This window comes from Salmo salar, chromosome ssa11, assembly GCF_905237065.1.
Source record: "Salmo salar chromosome ssa11, Ssal_v3.1, whole genome shotgun sequence".
NCBI classification, from domain to species: domain Eukaryota; kingdom Metazoa; phylum Chordata; class Actinopteri; order Salmoniformes; family Salmonidae; genus Salmo; species Salmo salar.
The window spans coordinates 110,983,064-111,010,931 of NC_059452.1; the positions used below are offsets into that span (position 1 = coordinate 110,983,064).

Sequence of the window (27,868 nt, forward strand, 5' to 3'; positions counted from 1 at the left end):
TTTGGTTTTCCCCCACACAGAGCTACAGATAACAGAGTGGGGGTTCGATACCTCACTAGACACATCTGGAGAATATGGGCATAAGGTATGTGTGGTGTGGTTTCAGTTCGGGGTGGGGTCATTTCCGTGTTCCAATCAATGTGCACCTTCTAATTTTGGTTGATTTGTCTTAGTCAATTTCTTGAGGATTGTGACTGTTCTGATTTTGGTGTCATGATTATGAACTTGACTCTCTCTCTCCTCAGGCCTCTTTGCACACGGCTGGAGATTCCACTGCCTAGAGAAGTCTGTGGCAGATTGCAGCAGGGACCAAGGTAACACAAGAGAGGTTTTTGAGGCCTCTTGGCTGCAGAGACCAAGTGTTGCTCTTTTACATCTGAATTTTGAAATTCTACACATTTTACTACGGGTCAGAAATACCGATTTTAAAGTTTAAAGCTAATTTGCTGCTTATTCTACATTTTGTCCATTGTGCTGAGAGAAAAGTTGCGATTTCAAAGTTAATATCCTTCAATTCTACACACTTTGCCATGGGGCTGGAGTTAACATTATGCCACCTTGTTCTTATGCTATCTGAGTGACTCAAACATTATAACAAAAAAATACACTTGGAGGCCCCATGCCATAACATTTCAGATTCTCCCAGATTTGTCTAGTTTTTATTTTGGTGATTCTTAGTTCTTAAATATGATCTTATTAAAAAACAATATTGCTCCACTGTCTCTTTCTACATACTTTATATCTGGTTTTAGTCATTTAAGTTTACACTGAAAACGTTTGACCATCCTGCGGAAAATGATTAGCAAAAGGGGAAACATTGACTTTCCGAGCCCACTAGAGAGACTTATTGACGGGAGAGAGAGAATAATCCATGGGAGAGAAAATCACCTCAACCATATTGTAGTTCATTTTATTTTATTTATTTATTATATATGAAAGAAGTAAAACATCCTGAGTAATAGCTGTTTTCTATTCCATCATGTTCTCCCTGTTTTATAATGTTTTTCAATTCTATTGCAAGTGTAATGACCCTACTCTATCACAGCCACATAACTAGAGATGCACCTTTTTCTATTCCAGAGGAACAATAGAGGAATAGTAGTATCCAGCAATAAGATGTATTATTGTCTCCTGTAGGTGTTTAATGACCCCATCCATGGACATATATAGAGATGCATCCTCTGTTAGTCTGCATCATCGACACCCCTCAGTTCCAGAGGCTCCGCCACATTAAGCAGCTGGGAGGAACATACTTCGTCTTCCTGGAGCCTCCCACAACTGCTTCGAACACTCCATAGGGTATGTAGGAGTGTGTGTAAGTATGCACTAGCATAGAGTACAAGTGTGGGTGCCTGAGCACTTCATAGTTTAAAGTGTGTGGGCTTGACCTATAGGGTGTGTACACCTTTTTAAATCCATGATGCGGGTGTAATGCGCGAATTGGGATTTAGTCTGTGGTTTTAGAGGCCCTACCCTGCATTCAAAGTGTTTGTGTGGTGTCAGGAAAATAATCTCACACTCAACATCATCAAAAAGGAAGATGATCGTGGACTTCAGGAAACAGAGAGGGAGCAGTCCCACCTATCCACATCGACGGTCAGTAGTGGAGAAGGTGGAAAGTTTCAAGTTCCTCGGCGTACACATCACGGACAAACTGAAATGGTCCACCCACACAGACAGCGTGGTGAAGAAGGCACAATCTTCAACCTCAGGAGACTGAAGAAATTTGGCTTGTCATTGATTTGAACAGGCACAACAGAAACGGGTTCCTCTTCAGCCTCTTCCTTAAGCTCTCAGTTCCCAGTGGTTACCTAGCAGGTTTCATGAGTTGGAAAATGGTTGTTGTGGTTGTGTGTTTCAGGGTGGGCTACCTGGCAGGTCTGGGTCCAGGAGTTGAATGAGAGACAACCAGAGCTCTTCATCTCCCGTAGAGACATATTGTGTGTCCAGATCGCCGGTCTCTGTCACGACCTGGGTGAGTCACACACACACACAATATGGGTGGACAGGGAGAATAATAATATATACACACTTTTTCAAATCGTACTTTCTCATAAATGTGATATCTCTCACTCTCCAGGTCATGGTCCTTTCTCCCATATGTTTTGATGGGATGTTCATCCCTAAAGTGCGTCCAGAATCTAAGTGGAAGGTAAGACCTTTCTTTCCTCATTCTGTTTCTTTTTCTCTCTCCATGTCTGATGTTTGTGTCTATATCTTCCTGTGTTTGCTCAAAAATGTGCAGGTCACCTGTATTTGTGTGTACGCTCACCTTGTGTGTGTTGCAGCACGAGGAGCGTCCCTGGCAATGTTTGACCACCTGGTGCGTAGAACGCCTTAGAGCCGGTGATGAAGGAGCATGGCCTGGTCCTTCCTGATGACCTGGTCTTCATCAAGGAGCAGATTGCTGGACCACAGAACACTGTCCTTCTCAGCCAGGGAGTAAATCAGCCAGCCAGTGAGCCGGTTAGTCAATCAACCAATTTATGAATCATGTAGCGTGGGTTCGTTTCCACTTCTGACACCGATGTACGGAGACCGCCCGAGCGGTAGAAGTTTCGGTGAAGAGGCCCAAAGATGGCGATAACAAAACAGAAAATATAAATTGGGGGGTAAACTGAATAAATCAAATCATAGTAGAGCTCTCCCAAATGAAACCAGACCTCAATCAACGCCTGAAATCCGACAACATGCCATTCTGACCCTTGTTGCCTCTCCTCACTGAAACCTTCACCGCTGGGGCGTAAACGTTACAATCATCTATCAGCATCAATCAGTCAACAAACATCAATCAATATTACTTCATGAATATGATTTATTTATGCTTTCTAGCAGTTAACCTCTTACATCTAGGCGTTCCGCTAGCGGGAATACCTGCTCAATATCCAATGATGGGCGTGGCGCGAAATACAAATTCCTCTAAAATCCGAAAACGTCAATTTTTCAAACATATGACTATTTTACAGCATTTTTAAAGACAAGACTCTTGTTAATCTAACCACTACTGTCCGATTTCAAAAAGGCTTTACAACGAAAGCAAAACATTGGATTATATCAGCAGAGTACCCAGCCAGAAATAATCAGACACCCATTTTTCAAGCTAGCATATAATGTGCACAAAAACAAAACCACAGCTAAATGCAGCACTAACCTTTGATGATCTTCATCAGATGACAACCTAGGACATTATGTTATACAATGCATGCATGTTTTGTTCAATCAAGTTCATATTTATATCAAAAACCGCTTTTACATTAGCATGTGACGTTCCAGAACTAGCATACCCCGCAACATCCGGTGAATTTACTAAATTACTCACATAAACGTTCACAAAAAACATAACAATTATTTTAAGAATTATAGATACAGAACTCCTCTATGCACTCGAGTATGTCCGATTTTAAAATAGCTTTTCGGTGAAAAGCACATTTTGCAATATTCTCAGTAGATAGCCCGGCATCACATGGCTAGCTATTTAGACACCGACCAAGTTTAGCCCTGATCAAACTCCGATTTACTATTACAAAGTTTCATTACCTTTGTTGTCTTCGTCAGAATGCACTCCCAGGACTGCTACTTCAATAACAAATGTTGGTTTGGTCCAAAATAATCCATCGTTATATCCAATTATGCGTTTTGTTCGATGCGTTCCAAGACACTATCCGAAATGGTAAATCAGGGTCGCGAGCATGGCGCAATTCGTGACAAAGATTTCTAAATATTTCATTACCGTACTTCGGAAGCATGTCAACCGCTGTTTAAAATCAATTTTTATGCCATTTTCGTAAAAAGCGATAATATTCCGACCGGAATCTCCGTTTAGCTAAACAGAGGAAAGAAAACAAAGCTTTCGGTCGAGCAGCACGAGCCTGAGTCTCACAGTACTGTAACCAGCCACTATCCAACGCTGCTTTGTTTCGGCCGGCCTCGCAAAGCCACGATTCAGCATTTTGCCCCCTTCTGAGAGTCCATGAGCCGTAGAAAGTGTCACGTAAGAGCAGAGATCCCCTGTAATAGATGGAGATAATCAACAAGGCCAAGAAATGCTCAGACAGGGTACTTCCTGTACAGAATCTTCTCAGGTTTTGGCCTGCCAAATGAGTTCTGTTATACTCACCATTCAAACAGTTTTAGAAACTTGTGTTTTCTATCCAAAGCTAATAATTATATGCATATTCTAGTTTCTGGGCAGGAGTACTAATCAGATTAAATCGGGTACGTTTTTTATCCGTCTGAAAATACTGCCCCCTAGCCACTAACAGGTTAATTGTCTACGGGTTGAATTTAAACTAATTTGGAGTTTCATGCTCGGTTCTCAAAGGATTCGTCTGTCTGTAGTCTGAGTCTGTTCTTTTCCCTTCACAGTGGCCATATAAGGGCCGAAGCCAGAGGAAAGTCCTTCCTCTATGAGATTGTGGGCCAACAAAAGGAATGGCATCGATGTGGACAAGTGGGACTACTTAGCCAGGTGAGTCCCCCAGTTGGAGTTTATCCCTTTTAGAAACTATGATCATTTCTGGAGTAAACTATATTAGAGATGTAACTAATACATAGGACCATTGGAGTATATTAGGAAAATAGTGCACTATGGGCAACTTTTCTTAAATAATCTTCAGGGGTTTAAAATGAACACCTGCCAAATGTGGGTAGATTTTGGCATTGGCAGGTAAGTGTCTATTTCACCAGCCACGTTGGTGGTGGGCAGGGCTCCACAGTGCGAGCATTTCACTCCATTTGTGAATAAAATGATCACATTTACAGTGAGGGGGAAAAAGTATTTGATCCCCTGCTGATTTTGTACATTGCCCGCTGACAAAGAAATGATCAGTCTATCATTTTAATGGTAGGTTTATTTGAACAGTGAGAGACAGAATAACAACAAAAATATCCAGAAAAACGCATGTCAAAAATGTTATAAATTGAATGGCATTTTAATGAGAAATAAGTATACTATGCATAGATTATAAATGGAGAGTAGCAGCAGCGTAAAGAGGGGTCTGGGTAGCCCTTTGACTAGCTGTTCAGGAGTTTTATGGCTTGGGGGTAGAAGCTGTTAAGCCTTTTGGACCTTGACTTGGCGCTCTGGTACAGCTTGCCGTTCTGTAGCAAAGAGAACAGTCTATGACTAGGGTGGCTGGAGTCTTTGACAATTTTAAGGCCTTCCTCTGACACTGCCTGATATAAAGGTCCTGGATGGCAGGAAGCTTGGCCCCGATGTACTGGGCCGTTCGCACTACCCTCTAGTGCCTTGCGGTCGGAGGCCGAGCAGTTGCCATACCAGGTAGTGATGCAACCAGTCAGGATGCTCTCGATGGTGCAGCTGTAGAACCTTTTGAGAATCTGAGGACCCATACCAAATCTTTTCAGTCTCCTGAGGGGAGTAGGTTTTGTCGTGCCCTCTTCACAACTGTCTTAGTGTGTTTAGACCATGATAGTTTGTTGGTGATGTTGACACCAAGGAACTTGAAGCTCTCAACCGGTTCCACGACAGCCCCGTCGATGAGAATGGGGTCGTGCCTGGTCCTCCTTTTCCTGTAGTCCACAATCATCTGCTTTGTCTTGATCACATTGAGGAAGAGGTTGTTGTCCTGGCACCACATGGCCAGGTCTCTGACCTCCTCCCATAGGCTGTCTCATCGTTGTCGGTGGTCAGGCCTACCACTGGCGTCATCAGCAAACTTGATGATTGTGTTGGAGTCGTGCCTGGCCATGCATTCATGAGTGAACAGGGAGTACAGGAGAGGACTGAGCACACACCCCTGAGGCCCCGTGTTGAGGATCAGTGTGGCGGATGTGTTGTTCCCTACCCTTACCCCTGGGCGCCTCGAAGTCCGGGTCCAGTTGCAGAGGGAGGTGTTTAGTCCCATGGTCCTTAGCTTTGTGATGAGCTTCGAGGGCACTATGGTGTTGAACGCTCGAGCTGTAGTCAATGAATAGCATTCTCACACTACCGTTCGAAAGTTTGGGGTCACTTAGAAATGTCCTTGTTTTTGAAACAAAACTCCCCCAAAATTGTCCATCAAAATAACATCAAATTGATCAGAAATACAGTATAGACATTGTTAATGTTGTAAATGACTATTGTGCTGGAAACAGCAGATTTTTATGGAGTATCTACATAGGTGTACAGAGGCCCATTATCAGCAACCATCACTCCTGTGTTCCAATGGCACATTGTGTTAGCTAATCCAAGTTTATCATTTTAAAAGGCTAATTGATCATTAGAAAACCCTTTTGCAATTATGTTAGCACATCTGAAAACTGATGTTCTGATTTAAAGAAGCAATAAAACTGGCCTTCTTTAGACTAATTGAGTATCTGGAGCATCAAATCAAATTTATTTTTATATAGCCCTTTGTACATCAGCTGATATCTCAAAGTGCTGTACAGAAACCCAGCCTAAAACCCCAAACAGCAAGCAAAGCATGTGAAAGAAGCACGGTGGCTAGGAAAAACTCCCTAGGAAAAACTCCCTAGAAAGGCCAAAAACCTAGGAAGAAACCTAGAGAGGAACCAGGCTTTGAGGGTGGCCAGTCCTCTTCTGGCTGTGCAGGGTGGATATTATAACAGAACATAGTCAAGATGTTAAAATGTTCATAAATGACCAGCATGGTCAAATAATAATAATCATAGTAGTTGTCGAGGGTGCAACAAGCACGTCTGTTGAACAGGTCAGGGTTCCATAGCCGCAGGCAGAACAGTTGAAACTGGAGCAGCACGGCCAGGTGGACTGGGGACAGCAAGGAGTCATCATACCAGGTAGTCCTGAGGCATGGTCCTAGGGCTCAGGTCCTCCAACAGAAAGAGAGAATTAGAGAGAGCATATTTAAATTCACACAGGACACCGGATAAGACAAGAGAAATACTCCAGATGTAACAGACTGACCCTAGCCCCCCACACAAACTACTGCAGCATAAATACTGGAGGCTGAGACAGGAGGGATCAGAAGACACTGTGGCCCCATCCGATTATACCCCGGACAGGGCCAAACAGGCAGGCTATAACCCCACCCACTTTGCCAAAGCACAGCCCCACACCACTAGAGGGATGTCTCCAACCACCAACTTACCGTCCTAAGACAAGGCCGAGTATAGCCCACAACGATCTCTCGCCATGGCACAACCCAAGGGGGGGGCGCCAACCCAGACAGGAAGACCACGTCAGTGACTCCAACCCCACTCAAGTGACGCACCCCTCCCATGGACGGCATGGAAGAACACCAGTAAGCCAGTGACTCAGCCCCTGTAAAAGGGTTAGAGGCAGAGAATCCCAGTGGAAAGGGGAACCGGCAAGGCAGAGACAGCAAGGGCGGTTCGTTGCTCCAGCCTTTCCGTTCACCTTCACACTCCTGGGCCAGACTATACTTAATCATAGGACCTACTGAAGAGATAAGTCTTCAGTAAAGACTTAAAGGTTGAGACTGAGTCTGCGTCTCTCACATTGGTAGGCAGACCATTCCATAAAAATTGAGCTCTATAGGAGAAAGCCCTACCTCCAGCCGTTTGCTTAGAAATTCTAGGGACAATTAGGAGGCCTCGTCTTGTGACCGTAGCGTACATGTAGGTATGTACGGCGGGACCAAATCGGAAAGATAGGTAGGAGCAAGCCTATGTAATGCTTTGTAGGTTAGCAGTAAAACCTTGAAATCAGCCCTTGCCTTAACAGGAAGCCAGTGTAGGGAGGCTAGTACTGGAGTAATATGATCACATTTTTGGTTCTAGTCAGGATTCTAGCAGCCGTATTTAGCACTAACTGAATTTTATTTAGTGCTTTATCCGGGTAGCCGGAAAGTAGAGCATTGCAGTAGTCCAGCCTAGAAGTAACAAAAGCATGGATTAATTTTTCTGCGCCATTTTTGGACAGAAAATTTCTGATTTTTGCAATGTTACGTAGATGGAAAAAGCTGTCCTTGAAACAGTCTTGATATGTTCTTCAAAAGAGAGATCAGGGTCCAGAGTAACGCCGAGGTCCTTCACAGTTTTATTTGAGACGACTGTACAACCATCCAGATTAATTGTCAGATTCAACAGAAGATCTCTTTGTTTCTTGGGACCTAGAACAAGCATCTCTGTTTTGTCCGAGTTTAAAAGTAGAAAGTTTGCAGCCATCCACTTCTTTATGTCTGAAACACAGGCTTCTAGCGAGGGCAATTTTGGGGCTTCACCATGTTTCATTGACATGTACAGCTGTGTGTCGTCCGCATAGCAGTGAAATTTAACATTATGTTTTCGAATGACATCCCCAAGAGGTAAAATATATAGTGAAAACAATAGTGGTCCTAAAACGGAACCTTGAGGAACACCGAAATGTACAATTGATTTGTCAGAGGACAAACCATTCACAGAGACAAACTGATATCTTTCCGACAGATAAGATCTAAACCAGGCCAGAACTTGTCCATGTAGACCAATTTGGGTTTCCAATCTCTCCAAAAGAATGTGGTGATCGATGGTATCAAAAGCGGCACTAAGATCTAGGAGCACGAGGACAGATGCAGAGCCTCGGTCTGACGTCATTAAAAGGTCATTTACCACCTTCACAAGTGCAGTCTCAGTGCTATGATGGGGTCTAAAACCAGACTGAAGCGTTTCGTATACATTGTTTGTCTTCAGGAAGGCAGTGAGTTGCTGTGCAACAGCTTTTTCTAAATTTTTTGAGAGGAATGGAAGATTCGATATAGGCCGATTAGTTTTTTATAATTTCTGGATCAAGATTCGGCTTTTTTCAAGAGAGGCTTTATTACTGCCACTTTTAGTGAGCTTGGTACACATCCGGTGGATAGAGAGCCGTTTATTATGTTCAACATAGGAGGGCCAAGCACAGGAAGCAGCTCTTTCAGTAGTTTAGTTGGAATAGGGTCCAGTATGCAGCTTGAGGGTTTGGAGGCCATGATTATTTTCATCATTGTGTCAAGAGATATAGTACTAAAACACTTTAGTATCTCCCTTGATCCTATGTCCTGGCAGAGTTGTGTAGACTCAGGACAATGGAGCTTTGGAGGAATACCCAGATTTAAAGAGGAGTCTGTAATTTGCTTTCTAATGATCATGATCTTTTCCTCAAAGAAGTTCATAAATGTATTACTGCTGAAGTGAAAGCCATCCTCCATTTGCGAAGGCTGCTTTTTAGTTAGCTTTGCGACAGTATCAAAAAGAAATTTCGGATTGTTCTTATTTTCCTCAATTAAGTTGGAAAAATAGGATGATCGAGCAGCAGTGAGGGCTCTTCGATACTGCACGGTACTGTCTTTCCAAGCTAGTCGGAAGACTTCCAGTTTGGTGTGGCGCCATTTCCGTTCCAATTTTCTGGAAGCTTGCTTCAGAGCTCGTGTATTTTCTGTATACCAGGGAGCTAGTTTCTTATGACAGATTTTTAGTTTTTTAGGGGTGCAACTGCATCTAGGGTATTGCGCAAGGTTAAATTGAGTTCCTCGGTTAGGTGGTTAACTGATTTTTTGTCCTCTGACGTCCTTGGGTAGGCAGAGGCAGTCTGGAAGGGCATCAAGGAATCTTTGGGTTGTCTGAGAATTTATAGCACGACTTTTAATACTCCTTGGTTGGGGTCTGAGGAGATTATTTGTTGCAATTGCAAACGTAATAAAATGGTGGTCCGATAGTCCAGGATTATGAGGAAAAACATTAAGATCCACAACATTTATTCCATGGGACAAAACTAGGTCCAGAGTATGACTGTGGCAGTGAGTAGGTCCAGAGACATGTTGGACAAAACCCACTGAGTCGATGATGGCTCCGAAAGCCTTTTGGAGTGGGTCTGTGGACTTTTCCATGTGAATGTTAAAGTCACCAAAAATTAGAATATTATCTGCTATGACTACAAGATCCGATAGGAATTCAGGGAACTCAGTGAGGAACACTGCATATGGCCCAGGAGGCCTGTAAACAGTAGCTATAAAAAGTGAGTGAGTAGCTGCATAGATTTCATGACTAGAAGCTCAAAAGACAAAAACGTCATTGTTTTTTTTGTAAATTGAAATTTGCTATCGTAAATGTTAGCAACACCTCCGCCTTTGCCGGATGCACGGGGGGTATGGTCACTAGTGTAACCAGGGGGTGAGGCCTCATTTAACACAGTAAATTCATCAGGCTTAAGCCATGTTTCAGTCAGGCCAATCACATCAAGATTATTATCAGTGATTAGTTCATTGACTATAACTGCCTTGGAAGTGAGGGATCTAACATTAAGTAACCCAATTTTGAGATGTGAGGTATCACAATCTCTTTCAATAATGGCAGGAATGGAGGAGGTCTTTATACTAGTGAGATTGCTAAAGCGAACACCGCCATTTTTAATTTTGCCCAACCTAGATCGAGGCACAGACACGGTCTCAATGGGGAAAGCTGAGCTGACTACGCTGACTGTGCTAGTGGCAGACTCTACTAAGCTGGCAGGCTGGCTAACAGCCTGCTGCCTGGCCTGCACCCTATTTCATTGTGGAGCTAGAGGAGTTAGAGCCCTGTCTATGTTTGTAGATAAGATGAGAGCACCCCTCCAGCTAGGATGGAGTCCATCACTCCTCAACAGGCCAGGCTTGGTCCTGTTTGTGGGTGAGTCCCAGAAAGAGGGCCAATTATCTACAAATTCTATCTTTTGGGAGGGGCAGAAAACAGTTTTCAACCAGCGATTGAGTTGTGAGACTCTGCTGTAGAGCTCATCACTCCCCCTAACTGGGAGGGGGCCAGAGACAAGTAATCGATGCCGACACATCTTTCTAGCTGATTTACACGCTGAAGCTATGTTGCGCTTGGTGACCTCTGACTGTTTCATCCTAACATCGTTGGTGCCGACATGGATAACAATATCTCTATACTCTCTACACTCGCCAGTTTTAGCTTTAGCCAGCACCGTCTTTAGATTAGCCTTAACGTCGGTAGCCCTGCCCCCTGGTAAACAGTGTATGATCGCTGGATGATTAGTTTTAAGTCTAATACTGCGGGTAATGGAGTCGCCAATGACTAGGGTTTTCAATTTGTCAGAGCTAATGGTGGGAGCCGTCGGCGTCTCAGACCCCACAACGGGAGGAGTAGAGACCAGAGAAGTCTTGGCCTCCGACTCGCTTAATGGGGAGAACCGGTTGAAAGTTTGTCGGCTGAATAAGCGACACCGGTTGAGCATTCCTACAGCGTTTCCCTCCAGAAGCCATGAGAAAGATGTCCGACTGCGGGGACCGTGCGAGGGGGTTTATACTAACGTTACTATCTGTACTTACTGGTGGCACAGACGCTGTTTCATCCTTTCCTACACTGAAATTACCCTTGCCTAACGATCGCGTCTGAAGCTGGGCTTGCAGCACAGCTATCCTTGCCGTAAGGCGATTGTTCTCCTGTATATTATAAGTACAACGACTGCAATTAGAAGGCATCATGTTAATGTTACTTAGCTTCGGCTGTTTGAAGTCCTGACGAACCATGTCCAGGTAAAACCTCCGGGGTGAAAAAGTTGAATGAAAAAAGTTGAGTGAGGGAAAAAGTAAAAATATACGGTAATGAAAAAGTAAAAAACCGTCAGGTAGCAAAGTAAGATCGGCAACAAAACGCACAGCAGCGTAAACAAGTCTGCAAGTTGTGACCGGAAACAGGAAACAGGAAACAGATGGGCTATGTACAGCTGCAGCGATCGGTTAGCTGCTCAGATTGCTCAGCATCAGCATTTTTGGATTCGATTACAGGTTCAAAATGGCCAGAAACAAAGACCTTTCTTCTGAAAGTCATCAGTCTAAGGCTATTCCATGCAAGATATTGCCAAGAAACTGAACAGCACAGCACAACAGCATACCCTTCACAGAACAGCACAAACTGGCTCTAACCAGAATAGAAAGTGGAGTGGGAGGCCCCGGTGCACAACTGAGCAAGAGGACAAGTACGTTAGTGTCTAGTTTGAGAAACAGATGCCTCACAAGTCCTCAACTGGCAGCTTCATTAAATATTACCTGCAAAACACCAGTCTTAACGTCAACGGTGAAGAGGCGACTCCGGGATGCTAGCCTTCTAGCAAAGAAAAAGCCATATCTCCTGGCCAATAAGAAATTAAGATGGGATAAAGACCACAGAGGAAGACTGGAAAAAGTGTTATGGACATACTAATCTAAGTTTGAGATGTTCGGATCACAAGGAAGAACATTCGTGAGACACAGAAAAAAATGAAAAAAAATGCTGGAGGAGTGCTTGACGCCATCTATCAAGCATGGTGGTGGCAATGTGATGGTCTGGGGATGCTTTGGTGGTGGTAAAGTGGGAGATTTGTACAGGGTAAAAGAATCTCCCTTCAAGATCCATCACTCCATTTTTCAATGCCATGCCCTATGGACAGCGCTTAATTTGAACACAGCTCCAAAGTATGCAAGAACTATTTAGGGAAGAAGCAGTCAGCTGGTATTCTGTCTATAACGGAGTGGCCTGCAGAGTCACCGGATCTCAACCCTATTGAGCTGTTGTGGGAGCAGTTTGACCGTATGGTACGTAAGAAGTGCCCATCAAGCCAATCCAACTTGTGTGAGGTGCTTCAGGAAGCATGGGGTGAAATCTCTTCAGATTACCTCAACAAATTGACAACTAGAATGCCAAAGGTCTGCAATTGCTGCAAATGGAGGTTTCTTTGACTAAAGCAAAGTTTGAAGGACAATTTTATTATTTCAATTAATCATTATTTATAACCTTGTCAACATTTCCTATTCATTTTGCAATTAATTTCATGAATGTTCTCATGGAAAACAAGGACATTTCTAAGTGACCCCAAACTTTTGAATGGTAGTGTAGGTGTTCCTTTTGTCCAGGTGGGAAAGGGCAGTGTTGAGTTCATCATTGGCTCTGTTTGGGCAGTATGGAAATTGGAGTGGGTCTAGGGTTTCTGTGATAATGGTGTTGATGTGAGCCATGACCAGCCTTTCAAAGCACTTCATGGCTACATATGTGAGTGCTACGGGTCGGTAGTCATTTAGGCAGGTTACCTTAGTGTTCTGCTTGAAACATGTTGGTATTACAGACTCGGTCAGGGACAGGTTGAAAATGTCAGTGAAGACACTTGCCAGTTGGTCAGCGAATGCTCGCAGTACATGTCTTGGTAATCCGTCTGGCCCTGCGGCCTTGTGAATGTTGACCTGTTTAAAAGGTCTTACATCGGCTAGGGAGAGCGTGAGGAACAGTCATCCGGAAAAGCTGATGCTCTCATGCATGTTTCAGTTTTACTTGCCTCAAAAGCGAGCATAGAAGTAATTTAGCTCGTCTGGTAGGTTCGTGTCACTGGGCAGCTCGTGACTGCGCTTCCCTTTTGTAGTCTAATAGCTGGACCAAAAAGTACATTTTATGCCCTGATAATCTTTTCTCTCCCTCTTTCAAATATCTTTTGGGTTGTTCCACCAATTCAGTGCCTTTTGAGAAGTGTAACTTGGTAAAAGAAAACGTTTGATTTCACCTAATTTTAAAATTGTTATAAAGAGCACATGTTCAAATTAATAAAAACAAACACGGTTTCCCATTTTCAAGAGGTTAAATAAAATAAATGCTATAAGTGCCTATTTAAGTGCTAAATATAGTGTTTGGTTCTAAATTTCAGACAATTAGTAAAACCAAGTTAATTCACCTATTGGATCATACAGCTGCACAGACAGAACATACTCACAAGCACTGGTATTTAACCCTTTCTCCTATGCTGAGCCCCTCCGTACATCTGAACAGCCAATACACCTCTGTTGCTAACCAGAAGATTAGTGATATATGTGATGCTTTGTTTCCTGAATTGGGTATTTCGCAAGTCACAACTTCACAAGAGAGCCTTTTGAACAAAATGCTTTTTTGTGGCACAAATGCCTTCTCGAACATGTGAACTTTCATGTGCCTTAACAACAAACTTGTATGCCATCTGTAAATATGTACACATTTGTTAAATTACGAGCCTTGTTGGTTAAGCCATAGAAAGTCAGCAAACCTTCCCATTAGCAATGTACGGCTGAGATAATGAGTTGGCCGGACATGTTGAGCGAGGATTTCGGATTGGTCTGCCATATTGAAGGCTGCTGTCCATTTCAGCTCGTCAGTCTGTGTTTGCAATCCTGTCGAACGCAACTTAAAAAAAAATGTATTGTGTAGCTGCTTAAGTGTTGCTCTCCACTATTTGGAGGATCAAGTTTTGAAATCAGTGGAATTAGAGTATGATAGCTAAAGAGATGGAGGAAACACCTGTCTCCGGATTACATCTTTAAACTAAGGGCAACAGTGGTATGGCATTCCTGACAGGGAGATGCGTCCATCATGTATGATGATGTACAGGTAAAATCCCCGAGCTGACAAGGTAAAAATATTTTGTTCTGCCCCTGAACTGTTCCTAGGCCATCATTAAATAAGAATTTGTTCTTAACTGACTTGCTTAGTTAAATTAAAAATATGAGTCTAGCGTTAGCTAGCTACATTGAGATATTACACGTTTCTAATTTTGACAGTAAGTGGTTTCATTTCAAGCTAAAGTGTACTGTTAGCTAACGTTATTTGTTTCCCAGAGCCATTTGCTTTTCTAGTTAGAGCCTAATGTTAGCTAGCTAACATCGGACCTGGTTGGTTAGCTCCCAGCATTGTAGGCACTGTGTTTATTGTTGTTTAACTAGCTAACATTATGTGACGTGTGAGATTGTTACACACGCCTCTAGAAAGAGGGAACGCACCACCCTGCTACAACTTAACTCTCCGTGGTGTGAAAGAGGTATGGAAGTGTAGGTGTAAGCAAGGATGACAAAAAGGCAGAGAATACCATTTACAGGGAATTTATTCCTTCGCACTGTAAGTTGGGAAAAGGGGCTGGACAGAACCAAAGCAAAGAAAGTAGATTTCAAAGCCCCCTCTCCTACCTTATCTGCCTACCCACTACTTACCTAACTAGCACCACCTGGTGCACTAACCAAAATACAGGGGATGGTCCGCCCAGGTCTTACCTAGTGTGCATAGACAGCAAACTACTACAGGTAATGTATACCCGCGGGCCTCTTGCCTAAACACTCCCTAGGTGCCTTCCCCTTCCCCCCTGGGAACAAAGGAAACAGAAAAACAAACAATTTCACAACAGAACAAAAACTCAGGATAGCAAAGAAACTCTCTGAGCAACAAACACAGAACATTACAATCAGCTCTAAGCAACAACTAACAATACATACCAAATGTCTTAGCAACAACCAACATGCTATAACCAGTCCAACTCGTCTTCCCTGTGGCTCAGTTGGTAGAGCATGGTGTTTGCAACGCCAGCATGGTGTGCGCAACGCCAGGGTTGTGGGTTCAATTCCCACGGGGGGCCAGTACAAAACAAATGTGTGAAATGAATGCATTCACTACTGTAAGTCGCTCTGGATAAGAGCGTCTGCTAAATGACGTAAAAGAAAGGTCTTACCTAGTGTGCATAGACAGCAAACTACTACGGGTAATGTATGCCCGCGGGCCTCTTGCCTAAACACTCCCTAGGTGCCTTCCCCTTCCCCCTGGGAACAAAGGAAACAGAAAAACAAACAATTTCACAACAAAACTGAGAACTAAAACTCAGGACATCAAAGAAGCTCTCTGAGCAACAAACACAGAACATTACAATCAGCTCTCTAAGCAACAACTAACACAGTACATACCAAATGTCTTAGCAACAACCCTCAGCCATTCGCTTCCTCTCTCAGCCATTCGCTTCCTCTCTCAGCCATTCGCTTCCTCTCTCAGCCATTCGCTTCCTCTCTCAGCCATTCGCTTCCTCTCTCAGCCATTCGCTTCCTCTCTCAGCAATCATCTCCCCTCTCTGTGCAACAGAACACTGGCTTATATAGCTTTAGGTGGGGTTGTTAATTGGAGACAGCTGTGTCCTGACGAGGGGCGGGATCAGCTCTCCAATCAGCAATGGGGCTGACCAATCAGCTGCTTGGAGAACTTCAGGAAGCCATTACCTGAAACACATCACAAATACACAAACTACAACACAGAAACTGGGGAACGTAACAGTGATCTTAATCGTTGCTTACCTAGCTAGCTATATGTCTTAAGCTAAAGTGTACTGCTAGCTAGCTAACGTTATTATTTGTTTCCCAGAGCTGTTTGCTTTTTTAGTTAGAGCCTAATGTTAGGCATTGTTGGCACTTTGTTCATTGTTGGCACTTTGTTCATTGTTGTTTAACTAGCTAACGTTAGCTGGCTGACTTGTTAGCTAGCGTTATGTGGCGTGTGTACAACACCCGTTGAATATGGCCGGTGTCATTAAACGTATGCAAAAAAGCATAATAAAATTGTTGGTTAGGCTGTTTCATGTTATCCAGAGGTAAATAAATCATCAGTCTGAGCGTCAAGTGTACGCTCCGAGAGCAAATGGCTACTGCTATAGGTTTCAGGGGTTTCAGGCTGCTTACCACTCTGTCCCAAAATACATCATCCAGGAGGATCCTCTTGATGGGGCTGTCCATATCGGCAGACTGTGGTATGGCCATTTCTTGGAGAGACTCCTTCCCCTCCAGGAGACTGTCAAACCTGATGACAACATCACCCCAACGGGTGTTGCTGGGCAGCTTCAATGTCGTGCTCTTATTCTTCTCACTTTGCTTGGTGAGGTAGATTGCTGCTATAACTTGATGACCCTTCACATACCTAACCATTTCCTTGGCTCTCTTGTAAAGTGTATCCATTGTTTTCAGTGCCATGATGTCCTTGAGGAGCAGATTCAATGCATGAGCATCACAGCCAATAGGTGTGAGGGTAGGACTCCTCCACTTTAGACCAAGCAGCCTTCATGTTCGCAGCATTGTCTGTCACCAGTGCATATACCTTCTGTGGTCCAAGGTCATTGATGACTGCCTTCAGCTCATCGGCAATGTAGAGACCGGTGTGTCTGTTGTCCCTTGTGTCTGTGCTCTGGTAGAATACTGGTTGAGGGGTGTGTCATGGAAATACTTCTTGAAAATACCTCGTAGCTTGTGAATTCAATATAGACTTCATTACAAAGTAACAAGCCGAGCTGATCCATGGAGCAACTGCCAGTCCCAGACTCAGAGATCACTTTATATACAGTTTCAGTTTGACACAACATACATAGTCACTCCTCTTTATGTATATGATCCACATCTTGTTTCTAATCTTACTTCTCGTCTGTCTACGACCATCTTTACTTGGTTTTTCCTCCCCTTCTTGGCACATACTTCAGGGCATAGATTATATTGGTGTCGTAACCATAGCAATGATACAAAAAATAATACAGACATTCATTCATAATGCAGGTGCATGTCCAAGGACATCCACAGGACCAGGCAATGGCCTCCCTCAAGCCCACAATGGCCCAGACACCCACAGGACCAGGCAATGGCCTCCCTCAAGCCCACAATGGCCCAGACACCCACAGGACCAGGCAATGGCCTCCCTCAAGCCCACAATGGCCCAGACACCCACAGGACCAGGCAATGGCCTCCCTCAAGCCCACAATGGCCCAGACACCCACAGGACCAGGCAATGGCCTCCCTCCACCATGGCCCAGTCACCCACAGGACCAGGCAATGGCCTCCCTCAAGCCCACAATGGCCCAGACACCCACAGGACCAGGCAATGGCCTCCCTCAAGCCCACAATGGCCCAGACACCCACAGGACCAGGCAATGGCCTCCCTCCACCATGGCCCAGTCACCCACAGGACCAGGCAATGGCCTCCCTTAAGCCCACACTGATTGTGCTCACCACTCCGAGATGCACAACACATGCACCGGAAAATCCCCATAGGTGGAGATGTATCTAATTATTCCTTGCCCACGAACATTCGACCGCCCATTAGAGATGATTGCAATACAGTCTGCTATCTCTATGATTTGCTTGACCATCACTTGAACTCTGTTGAATTCTGCATCCAGCAAATGAGTTGATGAAGCATGTCTGGTTGGAGGGGGTGTATGCTGGGCGAAGAACATTCAGAAATCTCTTCCAATACACATTGCCTGTGAGCGTCAGAGGTGAACCAGTTGCATACACAGCTCGAGCAAGACATTCATCAGCATTTCTCTGACTACGTTCCTCCATTGAGTCAAAAAAACTTCTGATTCCAGGAGGACCATGAGCTGTTGCTATCGATAAGGTGTCTGATTCATCATTTTCACCTCCAATAGAAGTAGTGGGACTTTTGTCAGAGGTTGCTTGTTGTGAGCGCTGAGGGAACTTTATGCACTTGGCCAGATGATTCTGCATCTTTGTTGCATTCTTCACATCTGATTTGGCACAGTATTTGCAAATGTACACAGCTTGTCCTTCTACATTAGCTGCAGTGAAATGTCTCCACACATCAGATAGTGCCTGTGGCCTTTTCCTGTGAAGATTAGAAAAACATGAGTAAAAGAACAACAAATACAATTCCATATACAGATAAATAATTAAGTAGTTAGATTAAACAACTAATTTGTAAGATAAATGTTTTAAAATTGAACATGTATGAAAACAGCTGAATTAACAGGCTCAAGCAAGCTAAAACCCACATAGTAGCAATAACTAACTAGCAGAAATTGTTAACAAGTTAGAAATGATTTAAACACACTTTGATGTAGGCTACTATTTACTAGTTAACCAAAAATCATCTGTCATAAAATATATTCACCCCACCCAGTATTGTAATCAAAACTTAGCAGAAAGCATGTAGTCCTTGGCTCAGACAGTGTAGTAGTGTGGGTTCAATAGCATCTCATTAGTGTGCCAGATCTTGAGAATCAGCTGTACATGTGAGGGAAGAATGCACTGTGCATGCAGAGGGTTGCATTTCCATTGAATTGGGGATAGTTTAACCAAAATATGCCACAAGACCTAGAATTGCCTAATGTGTATCCCATAAAAAAGGTTCACTGTTATAAGAACTTTTTTTGATGAATTTAAGCAAAATTCCCGGGCTTAACTTCCCATGGAAAATTTCCGGGAAAGTTTCCGACCCTTTGCAGAGGAAATTAACATTTACATTTTGTTTAGTGAGATCCTTTTTTTACATAAATGACAACAACAACATTGAAATTATTATTTATTTTTATTTTTAAACAACATTTTAACATAATGGATACATCAAAAACAGTTTGACAGGTAAAGGAAAACCCAGACAAAACCAACAGAGACTCCCTCACTTTCTCACCCCACAGGGACTGCTTCCACCTGGGTATCCAAAATAACTTTGACTACCGTCGCTTTCTCAAGTTTGCCCGTGTGTGTGAGGTGGACGGGAAGAAGCAGATCTGCACCCGAGACAAGGTAAATGCTTCAGCTTGGCCCTCGATTACACCTCCCATTCATTCCCTTCATTTATGTTTTCCTTCAACTTTTCATTATTGGTAAAGTAGTTAGGGATTAGCCTAGTTTAGTGGTGATATCCATGTGTGTTGTCCACATACAGGAAGTGGGTAATCTGTATGACATGTTCCACACACGCAACTGCCTGCATAGAAGAGCCTACCAGCACAAGGTGGGCAACATCATAGAGACAATGTAAGTACTCTCACCTCAGCAGGTGTTTTAATATAGGTAACTGCCAAAATAGAGTAAACACCAACACAGTATCTTAATAGGCTGTTGGGCCACTATGAGCCAGAACAGCTTCAATGCACCTTGGCATAGTTTCTAAGTGTCTGGAAGTCAATTGGAGGGATGCGACACCATTCTTCCACAATAAATTCTATCATTTGTTGTTTTGTTGATTGTGGTGGAATATCCCATAAGTGTTCAATTGGGTTGAGATCTGGTGACTGAGACAGCCATGGCATATGGTTTACATCATGTTCATGCTCATCAAACCATTCAGTGACCACTCATGCCGTGTGTGTGGGGGCATTTGTATCTTGTATTTATTATGGATCCAAGGTGGCGGCTACTCTTCCTGGGGTCTGGCAAAATGAAGGCAGTTATACAATCTTCAAAACATTACAATACATTCGTTACAGAATTCACACTGAGTGTTCAGGCCTCAGGCCTTTACTCCACCACTACACATCTACAACGAAAAATCTGTGTGTATGTTATCTTGTGTATGTGCCTATGTTTGTTACTTCACACTCCCCGCTGTTCCATAAGGTGTGTTTTTTATCAGCTGTTTAAATCTGATTCTCCTGCTGCATCAGTTACCTGATGTGGAATAGAGTTCCATGTAGTCATGGCTCTATGTAGTACTGTGCACCACCCATAGTCTGTTCTGGACTTGGGGACTGGGAAGAGACCTCTGGTGGCATGTCTTGTGGGGTATGCATGGGTGTCTGAGCTGTCTGCTAGTAGTTAAACAGACAGCTCGGTACCTTCAGCTTGTCAACACCTCTTACAAAAACAAGTAATTAGGAAGTCAATCTCTCTTCCATGAGAGAGACATGCATGTCATTAATTTTAGCTCTCTGTGTACATTCAAGTGCCAGCCGTGCTGCTCTGTTCTGAGCCAACTGCAATTTTCCTAAGTCCCTCTTTGTGGCACCTGACCACACGACTGAACAGTAGTCAGGTGCGACAAAACCAGGGGATACCTAGTCAGTTGTACAACTGAATGCATTCAACTAAAATGTGTCTTTCGCATTTAACCCAACCCCTCTGAATCGAAGAGGTGCGGGGGGCTGTTTTTTCAATCTTTATTAACAGCATGCCACTGCCTTTACTCAAAGTCTAACCCTAACCCTTTACTCAAAGCCTAACCCTAACCCTTTACTCAAAGCCTAACCCTAACCCTTTACTCAAAGCCTAACCCTAACCCTTTACTCAAAGCCTAACCCTAACCCTTTACTCAAAGCCTAACCCTAACCCTTTACTCAAAGCCTAACCCTAACCCTGACCCTTTACTCAAAGCCTAATCCTAACCCTTTACTCAAAGCCTAATCCTAACCCTAACCCTTTACTCAAAGCCTAACCCTAACCCTGACCCTTTACTCAAAGCCTAACCCTAACCCTTTACTCAAAGCCTAACCCTAACCCTTTACACAATCATTTCCTCATCAATTTCTCTCAGCCAATCATCAGTCATTTGTGTAAGTGCTGTGCTTGTTGAGTGTCCGTATAAGCGTGCTGAAAGTCTGTCAATTTGTTTACTGTGAAATAGCACCGTATCAGGTCAAACACTATTTTTACAGAAGTTTACTAAGGGTTGGTAACAGGCTGATTGGTCGGCTATTTTAGCCAGTAAAGGGGGCTTTACTATTCTTAGGAAGCGGAAGGACTTTAACTTCCCTCCAGGCCTAAGGGCACACACTTTCTAGTAGGCTTAAATTGAAGATGTGGCAACATCATCCGCTGTTATCCACAGTAATCTTCCATCCAAGTTGTCAGACCTCAGTGGCTTGTCATTGTTGATAGACAACAATAATTTGTTCACCTCTTCCACACTCACTTTAAGGAATTCAAAAGTATAATTCTTGTCTTTCATAATTTGTCACATATACTTGGATGTGTAGTGTCAGCGTTTGTTGCTGGCATGTCACCCCTAAGTTTGTTCATCTTGCCAATGAAAAATAAATGAAAGTAGTTGTCAATATCAGTGGGTTTTGTGATAAATTAGTCATCTGATTCAATGAATGATGGAGCCGAGTAGGCATTGTTATCCTAAAGGGACATAGTCATGGTAGCCAAAATAATGGCCTGCCCAGCATGTTTGTTGCTTAATTAACTCAGAAACCACACCTGTGTGGAAGCACCTGCTTTAACCTCTCTAGGGTAGGTGGCACCAAATCGTCCCACCTACGCAACAGCCAGTCTAATCCCGTGGCGCGATATTCAAATACCTTAAAAATGCTATTACTTCAATTTCTCAAACATATAACTATTTTACACCATTTTAAAGACAGGACTCTCCTTTATCTAACCACACTGTCCGATTTCAAAAAGGCTTTACAACGAAAGAAAAACATTAGATTATGTTTGCAGAGTACCCAGCCAGAAATAATCAGACACCCATTTTTCAAGCTAGCATATAATGTCACATAAACCCAAACCACAGCTAAATGCAGCACTAACCTTTGATGATCTTCATCAGATGACAACCCTAGGACATTATGTTATACAATACATGCATGTTTTGTTCAATCAAGTTCATATTTATATCAAAAAACAGCTTTTTTACATTAGCATGTGACGTTCAGAACTAGCATACCCCCCGCAAACTTCCGGGGAATTTACTAACAATTTACTAAATTACTCACGATAAACGTTCACAAAAAGCATAACAATTATTTTAAGAATTATAGATACAGAACTCCTCTATGCACTCGATATGTCCGATTTTAAAATAGCTTTTTGGTGAAAGCACATTTTGCAATATTCTAAGTACATAGCCCAGCCATCACGGGCTAGCTATTTAGACACCCAGCAAGTTTAGCCTTCACCAAAATCAGATTTACTATAACAAAAATGTTATTACCTTTCCTGTTCTTCGTCAGAATGCACTCCCAGGACTTCTACTTCAATGACAAATGTTGGTTTGGTCCCAAATAATCCATCGTTATATCCAAACAGCGGCGTTTTGTTCGTGCGTTCAAGACACTATCCGAAATGGTAAATCAGGGTTACGAGCATGGCGCATTTCGTGACAAAAAAATTCTAAATATTCCATTACCGTACTTCGAAGCATGTCAACCGCTGTTTAAAATCAATTTTTATGCAATTTATCTCGTCAAAAAAGCGATAATATTCCGACCGGGAATCTGCGTTTCGGTAAACAGAGGAAAAAAAAGAAAGATGGGGGCGACCAGTGCACGCCCCTAAGCCCACTGTCCCCTGATCGGCCACTTGACAAAGGCGATAATGTGTTTCAGCCTGGGGCTGGAATGACGACATTCAGCTTTTTCCCGGGCTCTGAGAGCCTATGGGAGCCGTGGGAAGTGTCACGTTACCGCAGAGATCCTTTGTTTTGGAAAGAGATGTCAAAGAAAGCCAATAAATGGTCAGACAGGCCACTTCCTGTAAAGGAATCTCTCAGGTTTTTGCCTGCCATATGAGTTCTGTTATACTCACAGACACCATTCAAACAGTTTTAGAAACTTTAGGGTGTTTTCTATCCATATCTAATAAGTATATGCATATTCTAGTTACTGGGTAGGAGTAGTAACCAGATTAAATCGGGTACGTTTTTTATCCGGCGGTGTAAATACTGCCCCCTAGCCCTAAGAGGTTAAATACACTTTACTCGAGTTTCCATAACTTTGTACGTTTTTTTAAGTTAAGAACAAATTCTTATTTACAATGACTGCCTACCCCCGGCCAAACCCAGACGACTCTGGGCCAATTGCCCGACGCCCTATGGGACTCCCAATCACGTCCGGTTGTGATACAGCCTGGAATCGAACCAGGGTCTGTAGTGACGCCTCTAGCACTGAGATGTAGTGCATTAGACTGCTGCGCCACTCGGGAGCCCTACAGTACCAGTCAAAAGTTTGGACACACCAACTCATTCAAGGGTTTTTTACTATTTCTACATTGTAGAATAATAGTGAAGACATCAAAACTATGAAATAACACATATGGAATCATGTAGTAACCAAACAATGGTAAAACAAATCAAAATATATTTTAGATTCTTCAAAGTAGTCACCATTTGCCTTGATAATAGCGTTGCACACGTTTGGCATTCTCTCAACCAGCTTCACCTGGAATGCATTTCCAACTATCTTGAAGAAGTTCCCACATATGCTGAGCACTTGTTAGCTGCTTTTCCATCACTCTGTGGTCCAACTCATCCCAAACCATCTCAATTGGGTTGAGGTCGGGTGATTGTGGAGGCCAGGTCATCTGATACAGCACTCCATCACTCTCCTTCTTGGTCAAATAGCCCATACACAGCCTGGAGGTGTGTTGGATCATTGTCCTGCTGAAGATCAAATGATAATCCCACTAAGCGTAAACCAGATGGGATGGCATATCGCTGTGGTAGCCATGCTGGTTAAGTGTGCCTTGAATTCTAAATAAATCACAGACAGTGTCACCAGCAAAGCACCATCACACCTCCTCCTCCATGCTTCATGGTGGGAAATACACATGAGGAGATCATCCATTCACCTACTCTGCGTCTCACAAAGACATGGCAGTTGGAACCAAAAATCTTAAATTTGGACTCATCAGACCAAAGGACAGATTTCCACCGGTCTAATGTCCATTGCTCGTGTTTCTTGGCCCAAGCAAGTCTCTTCTTCTTATTGGTGTCCTTTAGTAGGGGTTTCTTTGCAGCGCTTAGACCATGAAGGCCTGATTCACGCTGTCTCCTCTGAACTGTTGATGTTGAACTCTGTGAAGCATTTATTTGGGCTGCAATCTGAGGTGCAGTTAACTCTAATGAACTTATCCTCTGCAGAAGAGGTAACTCTGGGTCTTCCTTTCCTGTGGCGGTCCTCATGAGAGCCAGTTTCATCATAGCGCTTGACGGTTAAACTTTTGAAGTTGTTGACATTTTCCATATTGACTGACTTTCATGTCTTAAAGTAATGATGAACTGACCTTCATGTCTTAAAGTAATGATGGACTGACCTTCATGTCTTAAAGTAATGATGGACTGACCTTCATGTCTTAAAGTAATGATGGACTGTCGTTTCTCTTTGCTTATTTGAGCTGTTCTTGCCATAATATGGACTTGGTATTTTACCAAAAAGGGCTATCTTCTGTATACCACCCCTACCTTGTCACAACACAACTGATTGGCTCAAACGCATTAAGGAAAGAAATTCCACAAATGAACTTTTAACAAGGCACACCTTTTTTATTTGAAATGCAGTCCAGGTGACTACTGTTAGGTTCTAATTTTTCAGAGTAAGTAACTCACGGACACTAGAGAAGCTTAACCAAGTTGAATTCTCCCCAAAGGGTCGTTACAGCTGTAATTCAGACACAGACATGGCTTCCCCCGTGGTGGTATTCAGACCCCACTTTGGGTGGAGTCTCCTCCTCATCTCTAAACATTGCGTCATTCTCGCTAAGCAGGGAACTAAGTCATATGAACCTTCAGCGGTTTCTTCCCTTGTCAGTACTGTCACGGTTGGTTTCCCTGCACTCAGTCCCTCCCAAGCTTCATTATGGCATCCCTCATGTCTCCTTTGTAACTAATGTTCCTATACTCTGAGTATAACAATGTTCAACGTTTACCCCAGGATCCAAGAGTGTGCAAAGCTGTCATCAAGGCAAAGGGCGGCTACTTTGAAGAATCTCAAATATAAAATATATTTTGATTTGTTTAACATTTCTTAATTTTGATGTCTTCATTATCATTCTACAAAGTAGAAAACAAAGGGAAAAACCCTGGAATGAGTAGGTTTGTCCAAACTTTTGACTGGTACTGTGTATCTGTTTTATTTCCTATCTTTTATTCATTCATACAGGTTCTCAGAAATTGAGTTTTTTTTCTGCTGTATGTTATATGTTGAAAATGAGATGTTATATTGTCTTTTTTCAGGATCACAGAGGCCTTTATCAAGGCGAACCCCCACATCCAGATTCAAGGTTCAGGGGGAAAGATGTTCACCATCTCCGCAGCAATAGACGACATGGAGGCCTACACTAAACTCACTGGTCCGTTCAACCCCATAGAAATATAAAGTGTACAATGGCTCTGGTCTGTTCTACTTACCCAGACAACCAGAGCTTTGAGAGTTTTATGCCAGGCGTCAAGGCTGTCCAAACAGGCTGGGTTTGCCATACCTGTTTTTTTTGTGTGGTACATTCCTGTCCATACAATTACTGCTGGGTTTGGTTTGCATGATTACCTCTCATCTTCCCACGCTCCTTATCACCTTGTCTCTCCCTCTCACCTGTCTCTCTCCCTTTCTCCTCCCTTCCCCTGTAGACAATATGTTTGAGCAGATTCTGTACTCGTCGTCCTCTAAGCTGGCTGAGGCCAGAGAGATCCTTCAAAACATCACCTGCAGACGCCTCTACAAGTGTGTGGGACAGACCCAGACTGAGGTGCGCGTGGAGGTTTCACAGGTGTGTGTGTGCGTGTGCGTGTGTGTGCGTGTGTTTGGAGAGAGGATATCCTTCCAGGGCTTACTAGCAGAGCTTTCTACGAGATTCATATTATGTGCCTCTCATCCTCGTCTTCTCTTCCCCCAGAAAAAGCTCCTGGAGTGGGCAGGCTGTGTGGCGAGGTCCAGGCCTCGGAATGACCTTAAACATGTTACTCTGCAGCCAGAGGACTTTGTTGTCCATGTGAGTGTCCAGTCTTTTCACCTCAATCAGGGAACTGATTGAATACATTTTACCATAGCCCCCCCGCCTTCTCTATAGGTAACCCTTTGTTACCAGTTGCTCTGTTGAAAATAGGTATCTCTTTGCATGTCCATCTCTCCCCCCTATCTTTCTCTCCATCAGATCATCAACATGGACTGGGGTATGAAGGAGAAGAACCCCATCAACAACATGCGTTTCTACTGTAAGAACGACCCAACCAAAGCTTACCAGATCAGCAAGGACCAGGTCACTACTTCAATGCACTTACGTATACCTATTTTAGAATTATCCAATCATTTTTGGAGCTTGGAAACATGATATAAGGCAATTGTTGTTCCTGTAGGTGTCCAAGCTGCTGCCAGAAAGGTTTGCTGAGCAGCTTATCAGGGTCTACTGTAAGAAGACTGATGAGAGGACCATGGAGGCAGCTAAGAAGAACTTTGCCCAGTGGTGTATGGATATGAACTTCTCCAAACCTCAGGTCAGGAGGCCTCGCTCTTTCCTTTATATATCATTTTATCTCAAGCTTTTAGCGTTTTTACATTGTGTGGGGAAGATGACAGTGCAAGGCCAAGCCAGCTAGCTATCACTATCTTACCTGCACCACACAGAGTATTTTTCCTATGTTTAAAATTGACACTGGTATCCCTGTGTGTTTGTGTTCACATTTGTTTAGGATGGAGATGTGATTACACCAGAGGTCACCTAGGACCAGGGGTTGGTGACCACCACCTCAAGAAAATGAGTCAGGCTTTCAGAAGAAGTCTCTTTACTCAGGGTTCTGTTCACTCTGATTCAGTTTTCCAGGGATTAGATCATGTAGTCTTTCTTTTATTTACTTTTGATGTTTTATTTCAAGCGTACATTTTAGGTTTGGTTATCTTAACGTTATGCTATTTCATGGTAAGAGAAGTGTAGGAGTATGTGAGTATACATACCTGTTCTCCCAGGCTATGCATGTTGACGTGCCACTATCACACATGGCTCTTTCAGATAGCCAAGCAACGACTTTTACATATTTATCCATCCTGGTGGAAGTTACTCTTTGGACAATCATGCTTTACCTTGTAATACTCCCAAAGCTGAATGGGAACTTATCCTTGGTGTTATATTGATCAACATGCAAACAAACAGGTAACCGTTGTTTGTGTTTCAGGGCATTGTCTTTCTTTTATGCATGGTTTCTACGCTGTTTTAGTTGTTATATACCCAGCTACCATAGTTAGCCTGGTCATGCATATCTACAGTATCTAGACTAAAGTAGGAGTTGGCTAAGCACATACAGATCAAAGATCAGGGTACAATGTAGCTTAATTATCTTCCGAAAAGACACCACTTTAACTGACAAACAATGTTAAGTTATCATATTATCTTTGTTTTCATCCATGTACCCTACTGAGGCAAGCAGCTATCTGTCTAGTGTTTGGTATCATTTGGGAGTCTCGTTATCTTCATTTAAACAACATGAACACAATGTTTACCCTAAAGTCTGCCTCGATGAGCCCACAGCTGTTGATCAGACAGACATGTTTGTTGATTTAAGTTATGCACTTTGTTTTAAATAAATAATATAATTTTGAATGAAAGACTAATGAGGTGGAGAGTCTCACTTTTTGAAGGGTTTTGTAATACAGAATGTAACCGGCCACATCTGCGAAATACAACCCTCTTCTCTGCCTGGCTATCTGAGTTCTGTTTCCTTAGAACTTTGT

The 27,868-nt window shown here is 43.1% G+C and overlaps 1 protein-coding gene across 1 annotated transcript; it reads left to right on the forward strand.

The window, feature by feature from the left end:
* Positions 1 to 2,321: 2,321 nt before the first annotated feature.
* LOC123725220 (deoxynucleoside triphosphate triphosphohydrolase SAMHD1-like) lies at positions 2,322 to 27,748 on the forward strand. The gene is given in 12 exon segments (XM_045690330.1): positions 2,322 to 2,466; positions 4,366 to 4,392; positions 4,394 to 4,417; positions 4,419 to 4,468; positions 19,124 to 19,232; positions 19,375 to 19,466; positions 25,384 to 25,499; positions 25,774 to 25,913; positions 26,040 to 26,135; positions 26,298 to 26,402; positions 26,500 to 26,637; positions 26,833 to 27,748. Coding segments are annotated over 12 exon segments (1,047 nt in total). The 5' UTR covers positions 2,322 to 2,349; the 3' UTR covers positions 26,866 to 27,748.
* The last annotated feature ends 120 nt before the right edge of the window (positions 27,749 to 27,868 follow it).